This window comes from Aythya fuligula, chromosome Z (assembly GCF_009819795.1).
Source record: "Aythya fuligula isolate bAytFul2 chromosome Z, bAytFul2.pri, whole genome shotgun sequence".
NCBI lineage: Eukaryota > Metazoa > Chordata > Aves > Anseriformes > Anatidae > Aythya > Aythya fuligula.
In genome coordinates this window covers 64533237-64556047 of record NC_045593.1, presented here as the reverse complement: position 1 = coordinate 64556047, position 22811 = coordinate 64533237, and the positions used below count along the sequence as shown (strand labels likewise).

At 39.3% G+C, this 22811-nt stretch overlaps 1 protein-coding gene across 5 annotated transcripts in view; it reads right to left on the bottom strand.

Annotated features, from left to right (window-relative positions):
- Positions 1 to 3315: 3315 nt before the first annotated feature.
- The window catches only part of ZNF608 (zinc finger protein 608), an 81127-nt gene continuing 61631 nt past the window's right edge, over positions 3316 to 22811 (bottom strand). For 3 of the 5 annotated variants that reach the window (XM_032206197.1, XM_032206196.1, XM_032206195.1), the window contains exons 4-10: positions 13066 to 13153; positions 10132 to 12583; positions 7935 to 8352; positions 7193 to 7365; positions 6115 to 6268; positions 4772 to 4831; positions 3316 to 3635 (exon numbers count right to left, since the gene is read on the bottom strand). In XM_032206197.1, coding sequence (XP_032062088.1) covers positions 3499 to 3635; positions 4772 to 4831; positions 6115 to 6268; positions 7193 to 7365; positions 7935 to 8352; positions 10132 to 12583; positions 13066 to 13153 — 3482 coding nt within the window. In that variant the 3' untranslated portion in view covers positions 3316 to 3498. Of the gene's footprint in view, positions 3636 to 4745; positions 4832 to 6114; positions 6269 to 7192; positions 7366 to 7934; positions 8353 to 10131; positions 12584 to 13065; positions 13154 to 22811 lie in introns of those variants that run through there. The other 2 variants (XM_032206198.1, XM_032206199.1) reach the window with 2 other exon arrangements.

The window sequence follows — 22811 nt, the reverse complement described above, 5'->3', positions numbered from 1 at the left end:
ACTTATTAAGTGGCCAAATAAGGTGAAGGGGAGAGAAGGAGAGAGATGTGGAGAGAAAGAGGAGTAAGAGAGTATGGCAAGCAAGTATTAGAATGAGATTTTATTGCAGGATGAGGACGGTACATCTGTAGTTGTGATAAGAGTGCAAGACCATGATGCCAGAAGGAAATAAGCACTAGATTCCTTGCACAACTCTCCCACTCCTTCCCTGAAAACAGACAGGGTGGAGAATTGCAGAAGGGCACCATGGTGTTGTTTATGCCATTTTTTGTGCTATCAGTGATACCTGGTGTATTTTAGGATGCATTAACGGATTCTCTCATCTTATATCCTCTGAAAGCACATGCACTGCCAGCAATTGTCAGAGACTTAATGACCCGATGATTACATCCAACCAACACACCCTTCAGAAGCAAAGGAGGGGATGAGATGGCACAGAATTAGCTCTATGAGTTCTTAGGTGTTCACTAAAGTGACCAGGGAGTCTAAAAATATGAAACTGGAAAAATGTTTCAACTGGGCTCCACTTTCAATGGTTCCAGTCTAGCCCTGCTAGTCACCCAACTCAGTCAGTTAGACTCTTGTCTTATTTGAGCCTCTAGATCTGTAAGATTAATCAAACCAACCATGCCCTCTCCATTCACATCTGTTTTCCTCCCAGTGCAAGCACCACAGGCAATAACTCCCTGGCTGGGGTTTTGGGTTGGTGTGATGATGGGCTCCCACTGACAGACTTTTCTTTCCTCTAACTGCATGCCATGGACAGGTTAGAAACTCACAGAAGTCGCTGTAATACTAAAGCCCTTGTTCACCTCTACGAGACAGCTGGCAACACCCGAATGAAAGGTAGAACAGGGTCACTGACTGCAGCTGCTAGCAGAGCAGAGTGGTAAGGGTGTTAGCTGGAGGTCACAAGGAGCACAAGCCCTGCCTGTGGAAAACAACAGCACAGATAGATCTGTACCATGCTGCTTCAGCTGCCCCCTTCCAGTGACCAGCTTCTGTGGCCCTAAGTTCCCAGGTTTATAAATTGTCTTCCTCATACTGCTGCTTCAGTTTGCTCATCCTTTGGATACACAAGGATGAAATGATTACAGCAGCTGCATGTCAAACTTGGACATGCAGATGGATATCTTTTGGCTTTGGGGAGTTATTGAGCCAGCTGCACAGCCTTTAAGGAGGTCAGCATGGCAAGTGCTAAGTTAAAAGGAAAGTTATGAAGATAGAGGGAAAAGAATAACCTTAAGTGGAGGAAGACAATAAATGGCAATGTCTGTTAGCCTCTCTTACAAATTTCAAGGATATAATAAAGTTATAACATTAATTATAATTTTAACTGCTGCTTACCCCGTATCAATCAGAGTAATTCATTCCAGTTACTTACAACACTATATTAAACCACACTAAATCAAAATCACCAATAGTGTGAATTTATAAGATCTGTTTTGCTGCAGAAGCATTAATGGTCTAGACTGAAAAGAAATCAATGGTACATTTCAATACAAAAACCGTCTAAGCTTTTAATATAGAAGTAATAAGGCACTTATTTTTAAGGAGTTCTGCATTCACAATATCCCCATCCACAAAAAAACAAAAACAAAAAAAAAAAAACAAAAAAAAAACACCTCTTCCTTCCCATTTTTGATGAAGTTAATTTGTAGTATGTCACCACTGTGAAACTTCTGAACGTGTTCAGAACAAGATGATAGGAGTAAGCCACAGATGAATAATGTGTAGTAAAAATCAATAAACCTTATTACTAGTCACTATGGGAACTTATTTTATGCCTATAAAAATAAAACAATTATACCAATATGAATGGCAGATTCATCATAGTAATATAAAAAGTCCAAGTGTGCTTGTCTGCTGGGAATCTTTAATTCATCCTTCTGCATTAAGTATTCACAAGGCAGGAGAAATGGAACCGACTTCATAAACAAGCTCTAACTTCTAGTAATTCACCCTGCCAAAAAAAACAAAACAGTAAAACTTTAAAAAACAGTTTTGACTACTAATATAACTGGGATACGTAGGAAAGGATAGAAGTTAAAGCCTCAAAAACCTGACCAGTAAATCTGACTTTTTTCAAGTCATAATTAGTGTTTTCATATTACTGTGTACTGTGTTTAGTGCAATTAAACAAACCAGGTGGTATAGCCACAAAAAATATTTATTTTGTGGTAATACAAGTACCAATGGTTAAGCACAGCAATGGCCTTTTTCTTTTACTCTACATGTCCTCAGTTTTTGTGCATTTATTCATTTGGGGGGGTGCAATACAGATATAACAAAAAAAAAATCACCTGTAATTTATAGTACACAGAGCTGTGCTAAAAAAGGCAAATCTCTAATGCCTTTTGGAGTACCTCTAATATTACACCCGAGGCTTCTATGGGCCTTTTCCAAGCCTACTGGGGTCAGCAGAAAGAGGTCCAGTGCTATCACCTGGCTTGGGTCCCACATAGGCCCTGGGAGAGGAGAGCACTGCGGGCCCGACAGGGCAGGCAGAGGATCGCTGCAGGGGCACACTGGTAACTGAGCCCCAGGGAGCACTTCTGAGACAGACCAGCAGTGGAGTGGCAGCTTCAGGCTCTGCTATCTACACCTACGACACATCTTTCAAAGTGGCCCATAGACACCAAGAAAGTACAAAAACAACTTTTTTTCTTTATTCTGATTGCCAAATTATTTAAGGCAGGTATAAAAATGAAAGCATTCAATATACATTTTACATAAAATAAACTAGATTACAGCATAAAACAAGTAACCAGGCAATGGCATTAAAGTCTCTCTTCTAAAACTGGATAATTGTAAACATTAAAAAAAAGACTGCAGGACTATTCAAGTAATAGAACAATCACAGATGTCTTCTGTTATGCAGGCTATTGGTTATCTGCCATTCAAGATTATCAAAAAAGACATTTCATTATTCACAGATGCTCATTATTTTCCATTTAAAAATTTTACATTATGTACAACACAGTTTTTGTGGTACTAAGATCCCCATGCCTTCCAAAGGTATATTTTTCACAATACACAATTACAATGAAACAGTGAATACAGTAACATTTTACACTGATGCATCTTAATAGGAGCCACCAAATAGACATCTACATTGTACCAAAGTGTCATCACAGTTAGCCTCTCTGAGAGCTTGTGGGAAATATCAGAAGGGTACGCAAGGTTCAGGCACACTGATACATAACATTATTTATTTACAACTTGAAAGAAAAAAAAAAAAAAGAAAAAAAAAGAGAAAGAAACAAACAACCTTTTGCGGTTAACACTTTCTAAACATGACAAATACATTTCTCCTTTTACTATGTGGTTTGCAACTTAGCAGCAGACCCTGTGTGCGAGCCTGGTTATTGATACAAAAAAAGTAAAGAATATATATATATTTTTATATATATATGTATATATATATACGCATATATATATATAAAAACAGAAGTCTAATTACAGCAACATTTGTTACTCTGTGATAAAATCTGCAATTTACAAAAATGAAATGACTGGTTTTTGCCTGCCATTAAGGCATTTCAAATTAACACCATGGAACTGATGTCTGTAATAAAGCGCTTCCTCATGTGATCCAGTCACATGACAATGTACATCTCCAAACTCATCATTCTCTGAAAAGAGAAAGAAGAATGTTTTAGTATGCGGTGTCCTCTTTTCCTAATGTTTTCTGCACCTCGGACAAACACTGTGAAATGAAACCTGCACAGTGCTCTCAAACCCAAGCAGGAAAGACATCTAAGCCACGTCCTTTTCCCTCCCCTGCCAGGAACAACATACTCGCGAGTAACATGTGCCGAGATCCATCTCCTGGGCTCTGAAACCCTAGCATGCATCACCTCTCTCAGAAGTAGAAACCCTTCTCATTCGAGTAATTCCAGGTGAGAGCCTTACATGGCCACTTGTTTTCAGAGTCAGCTTTCAGAAAGACATCCATAACCACAGAACTTTATAGTACTACCTAATACATCAAACTCCAAGACTTAACATGGCAGTGATGAGAAAGACCCTACTGTTAAGGGCGCTTTGGGATTTTCAGTTGAAATGGGATCATTATTATACACAAGAGTCTCTTTCCTCTTGAAGGATAAGGATAACAGTTAGAGGGTTACTTCTACTGAAGTAACTTCTACCTAGTAAATGCCTGAGAGGCAAGAGTACAGTACTGGTATGTAACTTTAAAATGATGTAATCTCTAATGGATACCCAAGCAAACCTCTCTGACAGTAAAATCATCAAACCAGGCAGACTTGCAGATTAGATAAACTCTTAATTTTTCCTGGATCTAATACAATGGATCTGATTGAATACTACGTTTAAAACCCTTTAAAAATACAATAAACAAACAAACAAAAAAACACAATTTATAATTTCACAAAATTTCACTTTACCTTAATAATACCAACACTTATAGTCTATGTAAAATCTCAGAAGGCAGACTACTTGCTCCCTGTTCATGATCTATGTTACAATTAAAAGACGCAACATGACAAAATGAAGAGAAGAAAACTATGAGAATATGAGAAAACTATAAGAATATGAAAAAACTGTGAGAAACTTAAAGAGAATAAAACTATGATTATCCCGAAGTCCCAGCCAAGTCCTTCCTCCTCCTTAAAAACTACATCACACAAGGAACTTTAGACCAACAGAGGTTGTAAAATTTATTATTTGCTTTCTCCTCTCTACGTTAAAAAAAAAGTAACTTAAGATTTACTGGCTATTTACCTTCTTTGTGCAGGAAACATACCAGTTGCAGATGCCTGCGCAGCCACCTGCTGAGTGGCAACAAGGGCAGCAGAGGTCAATCCTGAGGGAAGAAGAAAGAAGGAATGTTGATGTACTTCTGGATTTAACGCATTTTTGTGAGAAATGGTAGGAAGCATCTCCAAGACAAACAGATAAACAAACAAACAAAAAACCACCATCTGAAAATGTGTGTGTGTGTGTGTGTGTGTGTGTGTGTGTGTGTGTAACACTACACGAATGGCAAATGTTTTGGGCAACAGTATTAAGGAAATCTACCCAGTATAATCAACTTGGCTTCTTATAGTATACCGAACTGTCCTTGATAGATATTTTACAAGAAAATACAGCATTCCTACTGATTGTATTCCTTTCCAAGTACTGCACTGCATGCTGCTAAATGGTTTGTATGAATTCCTGAATAGGAAGCTCAGCAGAAGTAATAGGTACCAGGAAACAACAAGAATCAAAAGTCACAGTGAATTACAGAAACAACATGCCAGCTGCTCAGAATACAATACTTTCATAATAACTTATCATTTTTACAGTTTTCCTACTGAACAAGCATAATGCATCCCATAGGCATATGGAATCACTGAATCAAACTGAGAAATTTCAAGACTTTTACACAGGAAAAATAGCTGCTGAGGCACCAAGTGAACATAATGAATTAATGTCATTTTAGCCAGCAATTGTGATAGCACGTACTTTGCTGCATGGGAGGAAACCTCCTTTTAATTTAGCTAGAATCCAGGCTTAGTGAAAAACAGTCAAAGACTGGTATAAAACCTAGGGAGAATGAATCGTGTCTTACTGTGCTGCTTTTCCCTGACTGCAACTTTGTGCACTGCATTTGCAAAAATACAAAGAGTTCTCTTTCAGACAATCAAATTATAACACGCGCAAGCCCTTGTGACTCCAATGCCTTGTACATAAAATATGCTCATTATCAAACGCTTCTGTCTTTGCTATATTTCTTCCATTCCTTACACAACTCTAAATATACAAAAACAAGGTTGTTTGGTTTGTTTTTCACTGCCTTTCAGCCAGTTAATGTCAGTCTGCAGTAGGAATGAAAACATTCATGTGAATGACAGCCTAACTGGTGCATCTTCACTAATGTTCTAAAACCCAGCTTTGCTAACAAAACTTAGTATTTCTCAGGCATGAAGTTATCTATTTGCTGTTAGCCCTCACTGTGAGTTTCAAAGCCTTCTTCCTAAAGGTAAAGCATTTCTGATCTAACAAGGGGATTCAAAATGCTTCATGTAGATATGACTTGCAATGTCAAGGTAATGACTTCACATGGTGAGCTAATGCCATCACTGGAAACCTTCTTCTGCTCACCTTGAAATGGGTCATACTGTCCAGGTATAAGTGGGTAACCCATCCCAACATGTGTGTGATGGTGTGTATGGAGATGTCGCTGGCTAAAAGGAGAATGACGGTCTCTTTCCCTTTCTGCTTCCCGTTCACGCTCAGCTGCTGATTTTTCCACGGGCTGGCAATAAAAGGTGAAAGCAAACTGATATTAGATTTTTTCTTTAAAAAGGAGGAAATCTCAACAAAAACACACTCACCAATATTATGTGGCAATGACATTCAAATGATGAAGCTTTTTTTTTCTGATGAAGAAGTTTATAGAACGGTTTATTTGCATTTGATTCTAATCTAAAGCTTGTGTCTCTGACTAATGGAAGACTTTCTCTGAGCAGAAATTTCGAAGCAACACACTGCAGCATGAAGGCTTCCACCTTGCTGACCTCTAGTTTTGGGCACCCTTATGCTTGGCTGACTTGCCAATGCCTGAACAACCTATTTAAGCTGCTGAGAGCTGATGTAAATGAATCCTCAGCCCTCTTTAAAGCACTCAGGGGATCAAGCCTGCCTGAATAGCTAGAAAGCCCTTTCAAAAATAGAATCAGTCAGTGACTTGCTCACAGTTAAAACCAGCACCAATTTTTCTGGAAGTGACATAGCAGTGTTTGTTCTAACATGGAAATCTTCAGAAATTGGAGCTTGTAATGAGCTATTTGGAAATACGGCTTCACCAGCTTCATGGTAAATACAGCAAATTGATATTATGAGATCCCACAGCCCGTCTTCTCATTTCATTATCTGTTTCCAAACAGGAAATAATTATTAACTGCAATAAACCGTGCACCAGGAGGTACCTCTGGATCTTGGTTTCTATACGAGTCCATTCATTTAAGTCAGAAAGACCCTGAGCACAGAACCCTGTTATATGTGTCACTTCCAATTTGCCACAGAAGCACTGTGACTTTAAATTGGTTTTATTTTAAGCAATACTCTAAAGAAGCATCATGCATTCGAAGCCTGATGTCTGACTGTGTGCTTCTTAAAATTGTGCTCTTTACCCCTCCCCAAAAGTACTGCTCCTTGGTAACAACAGAAGAAGCCTTACAACAGGGGACTTGCTGCGATACTGGTTGGCATGCTGCTGGAGCAAATCCAGTGCTTTGGACTCAGTGGTTGATTTTGCGTTGATGCTCGGGCTGGTATTGACTTTCTCCGCCTCTTCTCTCCCTGACATCTTCCCGTAAACTGGGTAATGAAATCCTGGAGAGAGATAGGCCCCTGTAGGTAAACAATAAATACCACATCAAGTTACTGTTTTCGTATTTTGGATATAGAGAGGTAGGAGGAAGGGATACCAGGACAGGGGGTAACATCAAAAATGGATCATGTGACTATCAAATGGTATCTTTGCTTCTTTTTTTTTTTTTTTTTTTAACCTACTTTACACTGATGAATGGAGGCTATAAAGAGGGTTGAGCTGATAGCCATTTCAGACATTTATGGGTCCTCTTTAAGTGAAAGGAATAGTAACTATAATGGTTCTGACAGTAAGTGCTTAGAATATTTTTATAGGCAATAAACTATCTGTCAGTCTAACAGCAATAGCAGACTGTCAAGGGTTGGGGAAACTCTGGCTGGAAATGGTGACAGTTCATAAAAGGAACATCTTGTATTAAATCAGTTTCATCTACAGAACTTTACCTAGTGGAAGCAGAAGCAATACAAATGTCACCCACAAAGCTTCTAATTTACTCAAGCTACTAATAGAAATAGTAAAATGCAAGCTTTACTGCACTTTGAGCGTGTAAATCTTAACTAGTGTACAAGACAAATTTCAGAATACATACCAGGATAGCTGTGCATTAGGACAGGAGAGACTGCACGATAGGCTGGATGGTTGGGATCGTACATCTGTGGATAAGGATAAGCATGCAAGTACTGGATATATGACTGATGCTGACTCATTGGTGAGGAAACTGCTACTCTAGCACCCCGAGAGTCCTTCCAATTTACAGGAGTCTTTCGATCATCGTTTTTTATCTTGCTCTCATCCACTGATTGAGAATCAGAACGCTTGACCTCTTTAGGCTCCTCTTTAATGCTTGCTAACGAGACAGGAAGGTTAGGCAGGGAACTTTCCTTGTTAGGTGTTTTTCTAGGGCTGTCTTCTTTTAACTTTTTCTCACGATCAAGTTCTTCTGATTTTTGCTGATCAAGGTATTTGGGCTGATAGACATAATGATGCCATGTTCGTGAATCTGGATCCTAATATGGAGGAGAAAACATTTTTTTTTTCTGAACTTATATACTGAAATAAAATTATTATTGATATTCCCATATTTCAGTTAATGTACTTTTAATAGCTGTTTTAATAACATAACTGTATTACATAGAGGAGAGGTTTGCTTGCTACAGGGTGCCTTGAGCTCAAAGTCAAACCAACATTCCCATGAAAGAGCAAAAGGCTATTATCAAAATTTAATTCAATTTCTTCATCTTCTATCCTTCTTCATGCCTTTAACTAGTTTAATCATGAAATACATATGCATTGTATCGAAGTTCTGAGAACACACTGTTCATAAAACATTTTAATCAAAGCCCAGAGATATTTTCCCACTAGAGAGCAAAAAATATCTGTGAACCACAAAATTAAAGCTGCCTAATGATATGCCAGAACTCTTAGATTACCTGGAACAATGAACTTGAAAAATGTATCTAGCTGGAAGGATACTTGTGCTGTCCCTGATATTACAAACATTCACGAATCAGTGGAAGTCAGACATTTAGGCAGACTTCCTCATCTGACAGTCTTACTTTATGTTTGTAAAACTACACGTTAAGTATTTACAGGATCAAGACCACAAGGTTTAGGGAACACATACAGGATATCACAAATACATTTTTGCTTAATACATTACACAGAGCAGTTTATAAACATGTTACAGAATTAAACAGATGAGTTCTTTACCAGACTACATCAAATTGGTATTGAACAATAACAGGAAGACTTTGTTGTGTGTTTGTTTGTTTTTTTAATGCAAGATATGCAAGAGCTAATTGCAAACACTGTCTCCAACAGATACACACTCATGGCACATGCAACGGAAACATAAGAACTTGACGCGTGGACTGTCTGGTTCAAAAAACCATTTGAATCAGCAGAAATCTTCTCCTACCCAGGCCTGTACCATCCCACTTCCTTTAGAGCTCCCTAACTCCCATTCACCTGACCCCACTGCATCTTCAAAGGCAAACTGTTAGGGTGAAGTCTGGGATGTACTGTACACCAGAACATGAAAGCATTAAGCATCGAGGCTCCAGTTCAGAGCACAGAGGCAGTAACGTTGCCTGGAATGAAGGAAATCTGACATCTAGGAAGGTCAGCATGAGCCACTGGATGAAATTCTGGTTCCACTGAAGTCAATGGCAAAACTATCACTGACTTCAATGGAGAGATGATTTCATCCATTGTGTAGGTCTGTAGGGGCTGGAGGTTGGTTGAGGACAGAAGGGGAACTTAACTGTTTCAAAAAGGTCACCTTGGGTTAAGATAAAGAGCTGAGCTTCAAGCCAACTCTTCAAAGAACCAGCTCACCCATCTTTTGTAAATGCCAACTGTCATTTAACAAAAAAAAAAAAGAAACACTTCAAACCATGTTTTGAATCTACTTTAAGTCTTCTCACAATGAAAGCTGCTTATGTTGCTTGAAATTTCTCATTTCTGAACTAAGCAAATTGCTTACAATTTACATCTAAAAGAGAAATCTAATTCTATTTTATTCATGCATGTAATTTAAAATAGTCTATTCAGGTCTTAAGCCTGGGTTCTGTCACCACCTTGCTAGATTTTTTTTTTCTTTTCAAACAGCTCAACTGAAATGTCTGTTGGTCTATTCACAGACTACATTACTAACCAGCAAGAAAAAAAGGATGGCAAAGCTTGTTTGACTGCAAAGGTAGAAGAACATAGCAGAATCAGATACAAAATCTCCCATGATTTAAGGATAAACCAAGACACTCTTGTTCCATTTCCTGTGATCTCACCTGTTTAAATCTCGTGGTTGGATCCACTCCTGTTTGCTTCATGGAGTCCATAACAGATTTCATCTCCACAGCCTCCTTTATGAGCTGATGGTTTTCCATTTGCTTGGCTTTGAAACTGTCAGACTGAAGCTGCTGCTGGTGATTGGAAAGGATCTGTGATTTGCTCGTCTCCTCAGCTTTGTTAGGGACTGAAGACCCTATTTTAGTGTTATTTTTGCTTGACTCTGGAGTTGAAGGGGCCTTTGAAATAGTAGCAGATGGGATATTTTTCTGCTTGTTATCGTCCTTTCCAATTTCCTTCAAGGGGGGTTCATTCTTCCTTTCACAGTCCCTCCCAGTTTGTGCCATTTTCTGTTCTGCTAGTCGCTGGTCCTCATAGTATTTTTCATACTGCTGTCTGTAAGCAGGATTAGAGGCCATTAAGGACTTTTGGTCCATATAGAGCCCATAGGCATACTGTCCATAATAAAGTGACTGAGCAAGTGCAGGGTGTCTTTGTGTTATTACTGACTGATGTTGTGGCTGCAAATTAGAGGAACTGCTTTCACTTTTCTTGGGATCTGACAGTTCTGCCTTCTCTTTCTTTTCAGCCTCTTCCTCAGCCTCCTTTTTGATCTTCAGTCCCTGTGGGGTGCTGCTGTTCCCAGCTGCTGGGGTGCTGACCTGTCCAGAGTGCATGTAACTTGGAGAATAATAAGGATCGTAGCCATGGTAATAGGGAGAATGGGACTCTTTCGCTTGAGCCGATTGTGCTGTGGTTGAAGAATGTCCTTTTACAACACTGTCCTTATTAGAAATAATATCCGAAGGAGAGCTGGCCTTTGACCTCATGCCCTCTGACCGGCTGTCGGAGCCACCGTCATCAGCCGCATCAGAGATATCCGAGTAAGCAGGGCTGTTGGTTTTAGCGGCAGCGCTATCTGCACCATTTTGTGTCAACACATGCAGTGGCGCCATCGAAGATTGTCCATTCACCAAAGTGCTGCATTCCATCCTGGAGGCACTCCCTATAGAAGGGCTGGGAGCATTGTCTGTGAACGTGTAAACCTTATCAGCTTCAGCCTTAATACTCGCCATCCTGCTCTCTTGAGACTCGGAAAGTCCATTAGCTAACACTTCATTCTTGTTGAGATGGTCCTTTAAAAAATGTCCAGATAAATCTTTCCCAGTCCCTTTTGAATCCTCTAGCTTTCCCAGCTTAGAATCCATCTTAGGGCTTCCAGTCTCTTTGCTTTCTTTGTCCTTTAGCTTTCGCTTCTCCTTTTTCTTTTTGTCTTTGAGTGATGTGAGAGCTGGGTTTACAGTGCTTGGCTCTCCCATAATTGTGGGCTTTGGTTGAATAGGTTTTAGCGGAGGGCTCTTTGGTGTAGCCTGAACAACAGTAGTTGTTAGAGAGGGCAGTCCCGGTATTGTCCCTGTAGTGCTGGTTGTAAAGGCTGTAGTAGGTATAGCTATTAACTGGGGAGGAGTCGGTGCTGGCGCTGGGGCAATGGGCCTGGCTGTTTTCAGTTTGGAAAGGTTTTTATCCACTTTGCAATTATTAGCTTTCTTGCCTTTATCACCCATACTCTTCTTATCTATTAGCCCTTCAGCCTCCAGTTTTGGCATTTCAGTTTGCAAATTGCCATCTGCTACAGAGCAATTATCCAGTGTGGCTGCCATATTAGAAATTACTGGAAGGCTGTTCAATTCACTGTTCAGACCTTTCTTTTTGCCAGAATTCTTGCCAGTTTTGGAACCGATAACTGAACTGGGGCCATTGCTGGTCAGTTCCCTTTTTCCCTTGGGGGTCCCTGGGGTAGTGATAGAGGAAGGAGATGTCGGTGCTTTTAGCGGATCAAAGCCTGGCAAATTTGTGCTTGGCTCACTGCATTCAAGTGCCACATTACTCAAAGCTTCTTCACAGTCTGAAATTTTGTCTTCACTGTCAGGCTCAAACTCCAGTTTGTTTTCTGGGTCTAAATGTGCATGAGCCTGGTGGTATCGTAGTCCATTAATGTGCTTGTACTTTTTGTTGCAGTTGGGGTGAGGACAGTCAATCAGCACTGGAGAAGAGCAGCCTTGGTCCAAAAAAGTAGTCTCTGGTTTCCCCTGTGGGGTGGTGGGAGTGCTTCTAGAGTTAGTACGAACACGTTTTCCACACTTATTGTCCTCCGAACTGGAGTTCAAGTCTAGCTCCATTGGAGGCTTACTTTTTCTCTTGTTTGTGGATGAGGGGCTGGCTTTGACTTCATCCACAGCGCAGTTTGGGGGTGTCCTGCGCCCACTTGAGTTAAGGCTGCCCCTCCTTCCCTTCCCATTAGCACCACCTCGATTCTTATTCTGAAGTCCTCTAGACTCGGTAAAACTCGTATCATTTCCAGGTACAGCTGCAGCTGCAGCAGACCTTGCCCTCTTTCCCCTGCCCCGTCCTCCTCGCATTTCCAGGTCACTTGTTGGAGATTCACAGAACCTATATATAAACAAGAGCAGATGTCATCAGCAGGAGCTGTGAACTGAACAGATACCAAAACAACACCATTTCCCATAACAAAACCTTTATTTGCATTAAAGGAAGGATGTCCTTTCAAATGAGAATGTAACAGTCTCAGAGGGAATGTGATAAAAAAAAAGACAAAAATGGTAAAAACAAGACCAATTAATTAGTTGAAGAGAAAGCTTTTCGAAATCTGCAGAAATGTATTTTTAAATTGATCCCCTCTTTGTCTGAATCCCATGTATTTCCCCTCACGCTCAAAAACACAAAACAAAAGGAAATAAAAATGCCCACCCGCATGTCCCCACTTTTCAGCGTGGAAAAGAGAATTACCCATTTCATGGCTGTATGTTTTCAATTATATCCATTTGTTTTTTATTAATGTCCACATAGTCTCTGGGCAGAGACCGAGGGTGAAAACACAGCAGAGAAAAAACAGACTCAGAATGATTGCCTACCTGGGAGGGGCCCAGTCATGCTTCGTGCAGTCCAGCAGTGTTCCCACATAAGTCTTGTTCCTCCATGTAACGTTTACCACCAGGACACCTGCCAGTGGGAGAAAAACAAAGTATTATCACAGTCAGAACAATAACTGAGAGGGGGTTTTTCGTTTTGTTCTTCTTTTTTTTTTTCCACGTTTTTTCTTTCCCACAAAGCAAGAGCTTTATTCTCATTTGCTTTCAAACACTGTGGTCTATACTCTTCCTCTTTTCTGGTTTCAGTGACCTCAAGTTAAAACCCACAGGAAAGAAAGCAAACGATAAAGAACAAGAATGTGTGTGTAAATGTGTGTGCATACGTGTGTGTGTGTGCGCGCCTATCTGTGTGTTCAATCAAGATACAGCTGACAGAAGGAAATGGTTTTTGCCATGTCCTGTTGTAAAACGGCAACACTCACCTCTTAATTTTGCTATTATTGCACATAATTGCTTTCGTTTGGCAGCCAGCCAGCATAAACTGAGCACCAGTTACAGTGTTTAAATCAGTAGGTGACTGAGAAGAATCTGGTCTGCTTTGAACAATATGATAATGACGCTTCTATTTATTTGAAATTGCATATATCCAAACACACAAACACACATACAGATGCATTATAAGTTTTGTTCATCAGACAGAGGTGTTTATTATTTGCCTTCCCTTTATTCTGTGCAAAGCATGGGACTAGACATGAAATCTCAATCATGTAGTATGGCTAAGAGAAACCACTACACAGATACGTAGAAAGAGGACTCCTTTTAAAAAATGTACTGTCACTTAATTGCTTCTCCACTTATGGCTTCTTTTAAACGCAAATACACCTACCCACCTAAAACTGACTTTGAATTTTGGTGGAGATGGATGTCATTTAAACATTTTCAGGCTCCCCTCAAACCCTTGCTCGCACAGATAATTTATGGCCCTGTGTACAGAGCAGCCAACACAACGACCGCCTTACTCCACTGGCCACCACCACTGACAAGCACCAGGTAACAGCTATCTATTCTTATCAGAAGGTAACACTGAAATGGAGCAGCAGGCACTATTTTACCCAGCCGACTGGCACGGTGCAGCCTTTTGGACCTGTAAGAGACACCGAGGCTGACTTGCAGCACCGTGACTCATTTTCCCTTTGTGCTGCCCATATTCTGGCTCTAGCTTTTCCATTGCAGATATAAGAATGGCCCCGTGCCAGGTGTCCTGAGCCTGCCTGCTTGGTCTTACCGGTGTGATTCCTAATTCTGCACAGTTAGGAACCACACCGGTAGGGAGGCTGCCAGCAGTGCCCGGTCCCAATGCAGAGCGCTGCAGCCTGGCCTCATTCCCTGGCCTGGTGCTGTGCCAGCAGACCCAGGCACGTGCCATGAGGGAAGGCCTGCACATGGAGCACTACTTTGGGGCAACACATCTCCCAAAAGGGCACCCTCAGCGCCCCATCTGGTAGTACCCCCATGCCCCACTCCCTCAGCACGCTTTCCTTTTTCCCCAGCTAGCTCCCCTGCCTCCTGTTGTTAAAATGCAATGGGCACTTCAAACAAAATAAAGGTATACCTCTAACGAGTATCCACCTCCCTCAGTATCTGAATTCTTGCTTCTCTCTGTATGCGTGCTGTATTTGTAAATGAATTTATGAAAGAGCTGTTACCCATTAGAAAACACATAGTTTATTACCTGTTATTAGAACAGAGGGCAAAAAAATAAGACGTGGAGCAGGCGTAACAATAAAACCCTGAAATCAATAAGCATCTCAGTAATTCTTAGAAGACATTCAAATGACCTTCAAGTGTAAGAAAGTCAATATTTCAAAGCAAACATAAGTAAGTTCCTCCCTTACAGTCAGTTGCATTTAGCATCTCATTAATTTTGTTAGTCTTAGTGAAGGTCCCAGTATGTAAATAGGAGGGAAGATTGATCCCCACGCCGTGTTAGAGTAACCATGGTACAGAATACATTTCCCTTCCCTAATGAACAGCACATTACTCAACCACAGGTAAGATTCTACAGAACAGGCAGTGAAAGTAGCTCATTTAATCTTCTAAAATTATCACAGAAATGGGTCAAAAGAATAGAAGTAACGTGGGAGGTAGAACTGACCCCTAAGGCAATGTGCAACTGGCAGGCTTATTAGACTAAAGCACTGGGAAATGAAAACGGATATGAGGCAGGTAAGTAGTCTACTCTGTATGCTAGAGGCATGACCAAAGAGAAGGTATTATTCTTGCTGCACCAGTCAGGGTGTACTGTTACAGGTTTCTTTGATCCAAAATTCTTGTCCTAGCACAGAACTCCAGCACAAAACAAGAGCCTCTGCTGGCACTTCCTTCCAGGTCTCAGAGGCAGCAGACAAATTGTACCACAGCAGTCTTTTGTTCACCTCCAAATAATGCATCTGAGCATACAGAGCAGGAATTCATAGGCACGCTGGCCATTCTCTCATCTGAGCATGTGTGAGCTCTGCACGTACTGCTCTATCTCATGAGGTAAGCAGTGTATCACATGCAGGATCAAACCTCTCTGGGGCTGCACCAAGTCATACATGTAAGTAGCCCCTGTAGTGAGAAACTCCCCAGTACATTACACTGTACATTAGACTGAAACAATCTTTTAACACTCATTTCCTTAGCATTGTCTGAACAAGACTGAAAATGTGAGGGCAGTCTGAAAATCCCACAGGTTTCATAATACCTGAATACAGCAATGTATTTTCACTTGAGGGGAAAAAAAAAAAAAAAAAAAGAAAAAAAAGCCCTGAAGGCTTTAACTACTTAAAATAAACACTACTGAAGAATGGAAGAAGAAAATACACGTTTGTAATGCAGTGTTAACTAAGGGTATTTGGGCTAAGACTCTAATTAAGGAAACCTGGTCAAAAGGTCTAGTCCAGTTTTTGTGAGGTAGAGTCAAACAATTGTGAATATACATACATAATATACAAATGTTTCTTCTAACAAGTAATGTCATCAACTCAGCTTGAACAATTACCAGAGCACAATTAACAAGATTTGGATTTAATAGAGAGAAACTTATCCCAAAACAGGAATGTAAATTTCTTGATTTAATTCATTTATCATTCCATGCACAAACTACTCAACTATTCACTTGCAGTATTCCTGAAATTAGCTGTATTCTCCACAGTCCTCAGTGTGAAATATGCTAAATTAAAGTAGCCAAGAATAAGAAATCATCTTCTGAAAATTTCAAAAGTTACTACCAATGCTACTCTTTATCATCAAGGAGTGGGCACAGTAACTGGTTGACTGATAATGCTCAGGGATTGCCAAATGCAATCTAATACAGGGAAATGGGGTCATGTTACTTAGAAGCTTTACAATTCAATTCCCCTACCAGTCAGTACCTTTTCTGCCAAAATCCATTATTAGCCAAGATAGGATCATACACAATCCTTAATGTAAGGTGACAGTCACACAGAATGTTACCTAGTGCCCACTGCTGTCAATGGATGTCCCTCCCTTAAATCAAGGGGAATCTCTGTAGCCTGTTAGCAATAAAAAGGCTTTATGTATTTTATTTTTTTTCCATGTTGGATGTATCATTATGAGTTTTTTTTCTTCACTCATCATATTCATAATCATAACTCAGGTAGCTGGACTCCAGGCAAAAAGTAAGCCAATTCTAGCTGGGAAAAACTAACACGTGCCTAGAGGACCAAGAAACAATTTTACATAAGCATGTGACAATTTCTACTCAGATTTTATTAAGGAATGAAAGGTCACATGTCACAAAAGTGATTAAAATTACTTTCAGAAAGGAAGAAGCACTTTTGAAGCATTTTGTGAATGTGATACATCTTTCCTTTCCCTACATTTCCTTATTTTCAATGACTGAACAGCAAAAAGCAGCACTAAAATGTCATTGGCTATTTACTATTAATTATATCATAAAAATTTGGAAACAAAGAAACCAATATTATTACTCTGCTGTTTAAATGTAAAAGAACATGGCTATTTTTTTTTGATCTAACAAATGCAGGTGCACCGTCTTAACATAGAAAAATAGTTAGTACAAGAGATATTTAGCACCAAGCCAGGATGGTGTGCATGTTAACTACCTTGATATGGCATTTCTAGCAGCTGTGCTAAGCTTGTAAAGATCTACCCAAATCTCTTAAGATACATGTACACTGTAGTAGATGTTCTTTCACCTAAAGAAAAAAGGTTTTGTAACTTCATTTTCTGCAATTAACATAAACCAAGAATTTTTATGCTTCGTAGTCAAAGTTCTAAAAATGAGATTACATGGCTAGGAATCAAATTACCCTGTTATTATCTTAAATGCAGGGCACAATTTTTTGAAAATAATGGCTTTAGAAAACAAACACATTCAAAGTCCAGTGTAAGTAGACATTAATTAATCAGACTGGAAAGCCTGATTTAACGTTTACAGCATAGGCTACTTTTGTTTTCAGACCACAGCAACTGCTAAAAAATTCTGTTTTAGTTCAAGCTGGTTATTTTCCTAGACAACTCAAAGATCAGTTATCTGAAAGGGTGAATGGGTATGTCTTCACTTTTTTAAAAGGAGCTGTTCCCTCTATTCTTAGTAGAGAATCTGACCCAAAATTATCTTCTAAATTCTGGTGAAAACTGCACAAGGTCTTTACTGAACACTTCTGTAACTGATTTACTGAAGATTATCCAGAAGATCTTCCAAAACTAGGAATCATTTGTTTGTTGGTGTTTGTTTTTTTTTTTTCTTTACTTTTTTTTTTCAGTTACCAAAAACTACTGCTTAAACCTAAAGGAAAACTTGCCCTAAATTCCCAATCAGTTAACAGTTCTGCCTACTGCCTATACTATGCTATTTATTTATTTTAGATGATTTTGCTGATGGCAAAGGAAGACCTGCCAAAGTATACAGTGCTTTGCAGTCATCATAAGACTATTTTTTTAAAGTGTAGTATGACATTCCTGCAGCAATATTCCTGTTATATACTATGTCTTCAAAGTTGAGATGCAGCTCTCAATATTGACAAGGCATTACATCATCATTTGACATAACATTATAACAAAATCAGTTCCTTCTATCTTTATTATCAGTGAATCCACAAATTTGCTTGCAAACCAAATTCCATTTGACTTTTGTCCCAGCTTTAATAAGTACAAATAATACAGACATGCATAGGGTAGCCAAACCACAATATATATCCATCAACAGTGAGCACACCACCACCAAGGATTAAACACATTCTATTCTGCATCTGGCACAACGAACTTTTTAATCCCACAAATATCTGTTTGACATCACTGTTCTAACACCAACTGAAGTATTTCAAGTGCAAAAAGCAGGCGGATGAAAATCTACAACCTTAGGATTATCTCAAGCTTTTTTATTACTATTTGTTTAGTAAGAGCAGCATAACTCATTTGCCTCACAATATCCACCACATCGTCATAAATTCCTGATCCACATATACACCTGCAATTCATTCAGGCATGAAAAACACAGAACAATGTTTATATTAGACTTGCAATGCAAATGGCTTATATTTTCCTGATTGCTTCCATCAAGAAAGTAATCTAAAATTAACAGTAAACACTATGTATAAAGTCAAGTCTTCTACGTTGAATGCTGATCTTGTAGACATACAGTTTATTTACTACTTTAATCACACTGTCTAGCATGGCACAAGAACTTAACTGCATCTACAGCAGGTGCACATGTAACAGGCATCAACATCAGGAAGTCTGAGAATGTAATGACTGTCAGGTGGCCTAGAAATGCAAGACTTTTTTTTTTTTTTTTTTTTTTTTTAAATTGCTCTACTGCTGGATGTTTGAAAAGTCACTTTAACCACATCCTGTAATCAAACCATCTGGAGCACAGATCTGCAATTAGTCATCCTGGACATTGGACTTTATCTGAACAAATACTGTGTAGCAATGAAGCTGAGAAGATTGGATAGCATTAAGGAAAAGATGCATAATGAATTACTGTTGGTGCAGTCATAAACCTCTGAGACACTTAGCTGTGGTGTTAATTTAGTACTTTATGAAAGCATAGTAAGCTTAAAGGTTAAAAGGGCTGAAAGGCTAAAAACTGCTATTTTAGATCGTGTTGCCCTGCTGGTGGCTAAAGTAGGCTGGTGTTATTCTGGCCACATAAATTACAGCAGACTCTTCAACAGCATAACAAACTCAGCTCACATCCATGTGACTTCCAGTAAGTTCTGAGTAATGTCAACCTAAATTTGACACACACTTTATTCAACAGCATGCCTTTTCCTTCCCTCTTTAGTATGAAGTCATCAGTACAATGTATTTAAAGTTGCAACCACCACCTTAGATTTAAAAACTGTGTTATACCTTTAATGAGATACAGGCAAAAAATATATTCCCTGGACTTGCATGACTGTCATTTGTATTCAGAAAATAAGCATCAATTACAGGGTGAGTACCTCTTGAAGCCATGGAGTCAGGCCAGCAAGGAGACAACCTTTGCATGCTACCTAATAAAATGTTATTAATAAGAAGGTTTATCCCAGACCGTATAGAAGAATAAGCATTGAAATAACCGAGTAAGGGCCTGTTCCCTCACAAGCCCAAGTGCTTAATACGCAGAAGAACACACAGCCACTTCCATCACTGTCACATCCCCTGCAGCCTTTGTTCTGAAGTCTGATGAGCTGTATTGATTTGGGAAAATCATTTTGCTTCTTGGAAAACTAGACTCTAGCTTATTCACTGCCATCAATTTCTTTCTCGTGAAGACAGTTGGTCAATATTCAGTTGACTGGTCAGCTACAAGAAGCTCTGCTTTCTTTCCTTTTTAGTGCCTCCCTAGTAACGTTATTGTTTTTCAGCTTTATGATAAAAGAAAATAGCACGTTAGAAGACTTCTTGCTAGGGGTGACCTGAAATGGTAACGCCTCCAGACAAAGCAATGACCAAAATGCTAAAGATAGGTTGTCTCTCTAAGACTGGCAACATCTAATCAATAAGATTCATTATCAGTAATAACAATAATTATGGCATTCCATTTTTTTCAGTGTATGTTTCTTCTAAAGACATCCTGCTTAACAAATAGCCAACAAGCAATACCTAAATACAAATGGACAGCTGAAAGAAAACCAAATGGTCCTAATGAAATACAAGGCTATACTCATTAACAGAGCAACAGAAGATGCAATGAAAACTGTGTAATACCCTCACAGAAAGTACATCAGATTGGGTCTCACATGGCTTGTAGGTTTATCCACAACTGAATAGTTCTACTAAAATACAAGCTACCTCGAGTGGTGACTTTGAAAACTATGAAGCCACAGAAACCAACATAATTTTCTCCTGTCAAATTTATATGAAAGTGATTAGATTTTGGCAGGACTAGAAAAACTTGTGGATAAATTGCTGTTACACCTCTTGAATGTCAGACCACATATGTGTTTACAGGAAAAAGTGCAATTAATGTTATTATAAACTAACCATGGGTTTCTGACCTCCAGAGTACAACTAAGGATTTGTTTTTATACAAACCTTACCTTTTCTTTGGCCAATGTAACTGAACCACCTCACTGTTCCAGTGACGCTTGAGAATAAAACTGCAGTCTTACACTATTTCAGTTGATACTAAAAATCTAAGTTGAAAATCCTTTAACATCTGTGTGTTCTGAGGAAAACCAAATCTGTTTCAGAAATAAAGTATTTTGTTTCTAGCAGATTCTTCTTCTCTTTTACTTCAGTAATCATAACTGTGATTCACATACCCTGACACTAAAAGATGTCACACAGTCAATTTTAGAAGAAAGAAATGCTATTCTGTAATCCTGTGAATTTCCCGCTCCCTTCTCAAGGACTGTTATTTCAGCTCCTACGTTGTGGTACTGTGGAACACACAGACATTCTCCTGCCTTCTCGTAGAGTGAAAAAAGGAAAAAAAAACACATGCAATCCACTGCTTCTACTTGTAATGCTAGGACCATATGTCACTTGAGATAAGCAACAGAACACAGGGCTTTTCAACTCATCTGTCACACTTGCTTCCTGCAGTTTATATTAATTACAGGATCTCTTCAGCTAGTTATTCCTCTCCCAAAACTCTTTCACCCTTAAAAGCAAGTAAATAGCAAAGCAAAACCAGAGTGAAGTGTAGGGCAAATCGTTATTGTTTAAATATGAGAAGTAAGACCAAAAAGAGAAAAACATTTCTTCTCACCCTGACAAACATTCAGGAGTTCCTTTAATAATTATCTGCCTTCTTCCTATTCTTCATCTCTGACTCTAGACCACAGAAATACTGTTTTCATCAGCAGACAGACTGTTGAGAAGCAGCTGCAGAAATAGGGAAGCTGGTATATATTTATGTGTGCATGCATCAATGCATGTGTGTGCATCTATTTCAACACACACACAAAGGAAGCCTTAAAGAGCTTACGCTTTTTCTTTCTTTCTTTCTTTCCTTCTTTCTTTCCTTCTTTCTTTCCTTCTTTCTTTCCTTCTTTCTTCCTTTCTTTCTTCCTTCCCTTTTTTTTTTTTTTCCCTTCCTAACAGGAGTACTAGGACATCTCAATAGAAGTTTGTGTCCCAGCTCTGAACTCTGCTTCTGCAGGAACCATTCACTTGGCAAGTAAAAACCAAACAAATTACAGATGACAAAAGGCACCTATAAAGTGCCAAGTGTCTCTGGTGATTAGTCCTCCAGTGCTGTACATCACGATAAAGACCTGCCAGGTGCAAACAGTGCTACAATTATTTATCAAACAGTAGAGCAGCTAATGAAACATTAAGGAATGGGAAAGGGAAGAGAGAGAATTTGTGGGAAAGAAACAGCATGGATAAAGAAACAATTCCAAGCCCAAACCATGAAAATGCTTCCAAATCTGTAGGCTGCAGATACCAGAATTGCAGTAGAGCCAGGCAGACAATTCTGCTCAACCTCAAAGAGCTGCTGCTGATCCATATACCTCATTGGGATTGAGAAGCAGAGCCTCTTATAAATTATGATGCTTTATTTAAAGTCAAAGCATTTATTTGCTTTTGTGCCAGCTTTGGATCCTTTTCATCTCCGGCTACCAGGCCCAAGAGAGAACACATTCCTGTAGCTCTGCTGGCAGCCAGCTGTGGCCTCAGTAAATCATAAAGCCTCCTAACAAGCCACTCTTTACAAAGGCCAACTGCAGTTACTAGACATGATAACTTCTCTATTATTCCACTCACTGGAATTTAAAATAGTAATTTTAAGCTGCTGGCTGAAAACACTGAAATCTACTGACCTGCATTCTACCTGCGCACATATGCTCGTCTGTATGTGTGCTTGAGTGAAGCATTGCTTACTGCGTGGAGATTTGTCCTCAGGATAAGTAAAGGAAAAGGGTAAGTAAACACCTGAGGCAGACACACCCAAGACAAAGGGGAAGAAAAAAGGCATTTGGGATTTATTTCACAGAACTCCTTTAAGATTTCTTGCAGCAGCTAGCAGGAGACAAGTACCTCTTCATTTGTTCAGTTTCTGGGGTTTGCAGAGACATGTTTTATTTTTGTGGAGGCAAATTTCTTTAAGACCTTAATATAGGGACACCCTACTGTGAAATTTCACAGTAAAATTTATACAACTAAAATCAGTGTATATTCAAATACGGGGCATGTATTAGAATACTGCAAATATAACCGAGAATTCTCTCTCTTCTACTTCCTTCCCACCCGTGCACCTAAAAGGAATCACTTAACTACGTTATGGTGAGGCCCACCATTTCCTCTGTGTAGGAAAAACAGAT